A 7,475-nucleotide genomic window follows, 5' to 3' on the forward strand; every position below is an offset into this window, starting at 1 on the left:
TTTTTTGAACATTAAAGCATGTCAACATATTCTGTTACACCAAATACACAAAATAATGATCTTTAAAAAAGCATCATATGACCCCTTTAATTTATCTGCTCTAGGGTTTTTCTGAACTCAGCTCACCTCAAATGACTTGTTTTTTTCAGGTAAAGCTCTCTGTGCTGATCCTTTCCTCGTCTTATTTGACCGTGTCATTGTGAGCAGATTAAACTAGCCTGGCTTTCATTGCTTGCGTCTCATAACCGATATTTTAGGGATGATCACATATAATAGTCCGTGGTTATGTAGTTACTCTTGAGGCTATATCGTGAGAGCATGTTATGTAATACTTCAGGAGGTGTGTAATAGATCCCAGTGACAGTGAGAAGGGTAAGACGATGTGGAAGGTGTTCAGTGGACTTTGTTTACTGCTGTTATTAGGCTCACTAGCATTGTTTAAGTGGTCTGGATGCCTTTAGTTAGCAGAGCAAAGGTGGGCCAAGTTGATTAGGCAATTGCCAGTGAAAAAGAATGTTATGGAATGTTACAGCTCAAAATAGTGATGTTCTGAGAAGTTATGTCAAAACAAAGTTGCATCTCCGAACAGTAATATTCTAGAATTTGAACCTCTCAAAACAGCAAGAAGTCTCAATATTCCAGGAAGTTTCATCTTCAAACAGTGATATTCTAGAATTTTGCCTCGTACTGATACTGTGCAAAGTTGTGTCTCGAGTGATGATGATACTTCAGAAAGGTATAAATCTAACTGCGATATTCTAGAAAGTTTTGTCTTCACACAGTGGTGTTGTAGTATGTTGCTACTCAAAATAGTGAAAGCAAAGTAGGGAAAGAGTGTTTTTGTCACTAGGTGATTCAAAGAAATACGCTTAACATTTGATCTGTTGGTAAAAAAAATCACAGATTAAAGAACACTTCAAGAAGCACTTTCTGTTTAATATTAAATAATCAAGATGATGTTTCTAACTTGAAAGGCAATAATTTGCCTTAAAAATGCTTCTCATAACTTAACAGATTTTTATCCTTGAATGAGCGTATGTAGAAGTACAGAAATTATCCATAATAAAATGTGTGTAAAGTGACTCAAGGTACCCAATTAAGATGCATGTTAATCTGTGTCCTTTTTAAAATATTAAAATATGTAAATGAACGTATTATTAGTTAATATTGATGTGTTGCCATCTGTTTGTTTTTTATGCTTTTGATTTTACACTCACCAAGGCTGCATTTATTTGATCAAAATTAGTCAAATTTGTAGCATTGTGAAATATGAATTAAAATTTTAATTACATTTTAAAAAATTTTCTGTTTCAATATATTTTAAAATGTCATTTATTCCTGTGATCAAAGCTGAATTTTCAGCATCATTACTCCAGTCTTCAGTGTCACACGATCCTTCAGAAATCATTCTAATATGCTGATTTGCTGCTCATGAAATATTTCTTACTATCAATGTTGAAAACAGTTGTGCTGATTAAGATTTTAGTGGAAACTTCTGTTTTTGGGCCTCTGATGTTTTTATCACAGTAACTGTATAATTTCTTTATTATTCTGTAATACAGCTGGTAAAAAGGCTTTGCACTGTTTAACTTAATTCCTGCCCACACAAGTACCATATTTATTACCACTTCATGAACATATTTCACCAAAAATTATGCTTTTACAGATCTATTCAGTTCATTCCTATGAGACTAAGCAACCCACAAGCTTAGCGAAGGGTCAGTGTGTAATTGGTTAAAGCCTAATTGGTAGGCGGGGCTATTACATAACAGCAGCGCGCACGTGTGTGATGATGCATGGAGTCAGCAGTAATGCGACCCGTCCCAGTGCCCAGGCCTAGAGACAAACCTGGGGACCTGCACTAATGGTTCATAATCATCAGAAAAATATGCACACTCTGTATGTTTTTTATTTTGATGAAATATGAACCTAGAAACACAATCATAACAACTAAAATTTAAGCTAAAAATTTTGATTTTGTTAATATTTTTTCTCAAGAAAAACAAACATAAATAGTGATGAAAGCCAACATATTAAATGCCATGGATGAATATTTACAGAGTAATCCACTGTTTTGTAGAAGGAGGTCAAAATGGCAATTGGAGATTTGGAGCCAAATTAGAGGAGGGGTCAATAACTTTAGAAAGATGGCAGCATCATTATTTTATTTTTTTGTATATTTATTAGTAAAATCTGTTGACTTTAGCAACCTTCGTTGCATTATATGCCAATGGTGACGATTTAAAAATGTAAAAAAAGCACTTTTTTTTTTTTCCCTCTCCCAAATTTTGCACATCTGTAACTCAAGAAGTATCGAAGACATCTTAATATAATTTTATATTCTGGTTCTTAACAAACTTTTCTTCTGGCATCTTCATTTTTAAGGCCCTATATGATTCATTTCCAAAGATATGGGGATCTCAGTGTTGCTTCACGAGTAAATTTCCAATTAAAAATGATCAAAATCAAAGCAATGACCCTATTGCATCTGTTTATGTTTTTGAACAATTCTCATCTGAGCCGACTATAGGCTACTTCAGTATTTTCAAATGGGTCTTTTTGAAGTTATTTTTTTAGTGCAAACCATGTCAGCAAATCATGTATCATTGTATAAATCTGAGATTGTGTTTCATATTCTAGGTACATTCCTCCTCTACTATGGGGTAAAAGTGGTCATCTGCAGACAGCCCTCTATGGAAAGTTGGGTCGGGTCAGTTCACCACACCCGTTCGGCCTGCGCAAATATCTGCCCATGCAGGACGGAGCCACGGCAACTTTTGACCTCTTTGAACCCCTGGCGGGTCATCAGTCCAGAGGTCAGTGCCACGTAGTTGGGTTTATTTAGTCTGAGCTGGACCGTAACACTACACTCATGTGGAAACCTGATAAATGAGAGTCTCTCATTCAGGTTCAAAGAGGAAGTGTCATTTAAATGACATATAAATAGTTTGCTTCATCATCATTCTGAAGAAGAGGTATTATTTACAGCAATGCTTATCTATGTGAAATGCCATTCAGCTTTTATGTAATGTGACCTTTTTATGGAAGCTTATTTCCACCAGAGAATAAAAATATAATAAAGATAATTGCGATTTTTTTATTTTGCAATTCTTTATTCTCGTAATTCTGAGTTTATATCTTACTATTCTGCCTTTTTTTATCTATCTATCTATCTATCTATCTATCTATCTATCTATATTAATTTCATATCATTAAACTTCTAAATTGAATTTGCCAAGATTTATAAAGTGAACTCTGCAAGAGGTTTAACAAAAAACATAACAAACATTTTAATAATACTTAAACTCTAATCTATTCAATTTCAAGATGAGATTTAAATGTTTCAAAGCCTCGTGAACTGTAAAGCACTGCTGCATTTGACTTAAGAGAATGACCAGAAGATGGCAGTATCCTCCATGACATGCATGTAGTGTGCCTGGAATCATCTGTTTAATATTCAGTATCAGGACAGAATTAGGAGAAAATATTTCAAAAGAGACTGAATTTCTTGAGGCCTACTTTTTATATTTTAATATTAATTAAACTGTGTTTATATTACATATTATTTTTATAACATTTATATATAAACTCACAAATACCTTTTTTATTTTCTTATTCCATGGAGGAAATAAAAAAACAGAATCATGTAAAGTCAGAATTCTGAGAAAAAAGTCTGAATTGTGAGAGAAACTTGAGAGCAAAAATCAGAAATTGAAGATAAAAAGATGCAATTACCTTTTTTAATTCTGTGGCAGAAACAAGCTTCCATACCATACCTTTTTGGGTTACCTTTAGAATTTTACATTTTAATAAAGAGGTTTAAAGAAAGATGTCACATTTAAATTTCAGTTGTTAATGGCAATTAAGACATTTTAATAATTTAGAATAACATGAATGTTTTTAAGAGCCGATTTTGAGATAAACATAGCACAGAAAATAAATGAATAAAGTAATATACGAAAAAATGTAATTGTAAAATAAATACATGCATTTGTATTATTGCAATTTCAATGCATTGGAAAGTGAATTTTTGCAGCTATGTTGTTATTCAATGTATTTTGCATTTGTTTGCTCTGAGCCAATATTGTGACACATTATCTGGAAAAGAAAAGATCAACAGTATGATAATGTTGAGCAACTCAAACATTTGCCTGCATACATTTGCATTTATTTGTCTAAATGTGAGATCGCTTCCAAAGCAAGTGCTGTAATATTTTGTGTTGAATATTTTGTGGTGATTTGACAGAGGATGTCACCACGGTCATCTGTCCTGGCATTGGGAACCACAGTGAGAAGCACTATATCCGCACATTTGTGGACTATTCACAGAAACAGGGCTACCGCTGTGCTGTGCTCAATCACCTCGGGGCCTTGCCGAACATTGAGCTTACCTCTCCTCGCATGTTCACCTACGGTACGAGACATTTATAGTTTGACGAGCAAATGTGTTTATTCAGGAAACTTTATATTTCTAGAGGGATACAGTGAATGAATTAGACACTTTTCAGTTAATTGAATAAAGCGGTAATCCACGCAAGCCTGTCTTTTTATTACAGTAAAGAATTGTGATTTTTTTTTTAATGTAAATTTTAATTTAAGTGTGTTTTTGGACTGTGGACTGTTTTTTGTGTAAATCATGTGTTTGGTCATAATTTAAACCTTTGGCCTTCCTAATTCCACCTTTGCGATCCTATACATACATTTGTGCAATCAATACATTCATCTGTGCTGTTTGCTGTCTGCTTTTTTGTTTTATTTTATTTTATTTGAAGTCTTTATTCTATTTTCAGTTTTTATTTTATTCTATTAATTACTTTTTAATTTAATCTGGTTTTATTTTATCAGATGTTATTTTATATTTTATCAGATTTAATATGAATTTGAATTTGAGCTTTTATTGTGTTTGAGAATTGTGCAATTAAAATGCTTGGTCATAATTGAAAAGTTATATTTTTGGCCTTTCTAATTCCACCTCCTAATCCTAAAGCCATACATGTACTGTCAATACATACATTTTATTTTCTTTCTTTATTTCTTTATTTATTATCATATTATGAATTTATTTTATTTCAATTTATTTATTTTCTTTATTATAATTTATTTCCGTTTTTATTTTATTCTGTTTTTATTTTATCAGGTGTTATTATATACTTTAGCATATTTTATTTACGTTTATTCTATCAGATTTTATTTGATCAGTTTTTATAGATGTAAATATTCATTTTATAATGCTAAACTAGTCCGTTTTGGTGACTAGTCAACTTCATGTTCTGTTTCCACATATTTTGTTGTAGATACTGGCAAAATGAAGGTGTTTTTTATTCTTTTTTTAATTTCTCTCCACAGGTTGTACATGGGAGTTTGCAGCAATGGTGGGCTTCATCAAAAAGACGTATCCCCAGACCAAACTTATCGTGGTGGGCTTCAGTCTGGGGGGGAATATCGTGTGCAAGTTCCTGGGAGAGAACCGTACCAACCAGGAGCGGGTTCTGTGCTGTGTTAGTGTGTGCCAGGGCTACAGTGCACTAAGGTGAGCCGCTCTGTTCCCAGACAGAAGCTACATAATACCTGATGTTGCTCCAGAGGGTGTGGGACAGGGATCCATGAAGGGTTGGGCATACTGCCCAGATAAAACTTTTGCCAGCTTTCTTTGGGTAGAAGATGGACCATTTCATCACTACTGTCAGTGGACTCCGACTGAACTCACAGTGTGTACATTGTAGTTAGTGATATAAAAGGCACAGATGGTCTCAGCTGACATTTGCATGTTGCATGAAACTCGTGCAAAGTAAACACACTCTGTTTGTACATTTGTATAAACATATCTCTTAGCAAATTTCTAGGGCATGTTTAAATTCTCCCAAAGGAAGTCAAAAGTGCTAAGCACCTCTATTTCAACAAATTCAATGAGGTGCATTTCAGTTTCAACATTTGGCTACAAAATGTAATTCAAAAGTATTTTTTTTTATTCAGCAAGATGCGTTACATTGATCAAAAGTGACATTAAAGACATTTATAATATATTACAGAAGATTTATATTTTAAATAAATGCCGTTTTTTCTAACTTTCTATTCACCAAAGAATGCTGAAAACAATATCATGGTTTCCACAAAAATATTAAAGTGCACAACTGTTTTTCATCATTATTGTTGATAATAATAAATGTTTCTCGAGCAGCAGATCAGCATATTAGAATTATTTCTGAAGGATCATGTGACGCTGAAGACTGGAGGAATGATGCTGAAAATTCAGCTTTAAGAAATAAATTACATTTTAACATGTATTCAAATAGAAAACAGTTATTTGGTGAAATAAATGCCACCTTGGTGAGCATAAGAGACTTCTTCCAAAAACATTTTAAAAAATCCTTCTGATCCCAAACATTTGAATGGAAGTGTAGAATTGCAGATTAGCACAAAGTTATAATGCTTGAAATTTAGGATGCTGATATCAGTAATTTATCGACTTTTTCAATACATTCCCCCATCAGTACTGCACAGACTAATGGCTTACATAAACATTTGTAGGCCTAACCGTTTGTAGACTTCTTCCAAAAAATAAAAACAACTTCCTGACCTCGAATATTTTAATGGTTTAAGTAAAAAGTCAGTCTGGTTAGTTTTAACTAGCACCAAATAGAGTCACCAAGTCGTGTTCACCTGAAGAGGTAACCATAGCAACAGTAGGCCACTCTAGTGAGCTCTATGTAATAAGCATTCAATATTAGTCGGTATATAGGCTAGACCAAAGCCAAAGTACTTTCGTTATATATTAGTTTATTATACAGTAGATAAGCTTTTGAGATATGTAAATCTGATTAGACTTATATGGTAGAACCAAAAAAAGTGATTGCATACTTTGCACACTGGCTGTAAATATTTACATTTACATTTAGCAGACGCCTTTATCCAAAGCGACTTACAAAAGATGTCAGTTTTGACATGTCAACACTAAATAGCAACCATAGCAACAGCTCTTACCTCTAAACATGGAACAAACTCACATCTCACATCGCTGTCAGTGAATAAGCATGTGATGTGGGTTTCAGTGCAGAAGCAGCTCTGGAATGCGGTGGATGTGTTTGGGCTTCAGTAAATTTAAAGCCACACCTTTGTTGTCTGTGCTGTCTGCTGGGGGTTTCTGCAGCAGTTCGTCACACTTGGCACTGGCGTCAGCGTGTTGCCGAACAGTCGAGCTCTGCCTTCAGACAGGATTACTGAATCTATAAAACCTAAATCTCAGCTAAATCTGCTCTGCCTGATTATCTGACAGATTATTATATTCAAGATCCCTTTTAATGCACCTTATGAATTTAGCTGGAATTGATATTAAAGAGCTCATGCATATTATACTTTTATATTTTTGATATTTTAACATATTAATTTTTCTACTTAAAAGGTTGGACTTTTTTTCATTAATTTAGTTTTTCATGCCCATTTTCTCTCTGCCCCTGAAAACTTTTCTGCAATACATA

General features: G+C 33.6%; 1 protein-coding gene across 2 annotated transcripts in view; it reads left to right on the forward strand.

Moving 5' to 3' along the window:
* The window catches only part of LOC107662289 (abhydrolase domain-containing protein 2-A-like), a 31,301-nt gene that overhangs the window by 17,498 nt on the left and 6,328 nt on the right, over positions 1 to 7,475 (forward strand). For both annotated transcript variants that reach the window (XM_016452256.1, XM_016452255.1), the window contains exons 4-6: positions 2,641 to 2,816; positions 4,247 to 4,414; positions 5,347 to 5,530. In XM_016452256.1, the coding sequence (XP_016307742.1) occupies positions 2,641 to 2,816; positions 4,247 to 4,414; positions 5,347 to 5,530 (528 nt within the window). The remainder of the gene's footprint in view (positions 1 to 2,640; positions 2,817 to 4,246; positions 4,415 to 5,346; positions 5,531 to 7,475) is intronic.

This window comes from Sinocyclocheilus anshuiensis, unplaced genomic scaffold (assembly GCF_001515605.1).
Source record: "Sinocyclocheilus anshuiensis isolate Anshui unplaced genomic scaffold, SAMN03320099.WGS_v1.1 scaffold579, whole genome shotgun sequence".
In the NCBI taxonomy this organism is placed as follows: domain Eukaryota; kingdom Metazoa; phylum Chordata; class Actinopteri; order Cypriniformes; family Cyprinidae; genus Sinocyclocheilus; species Sinocyclocheilus anshuiensis.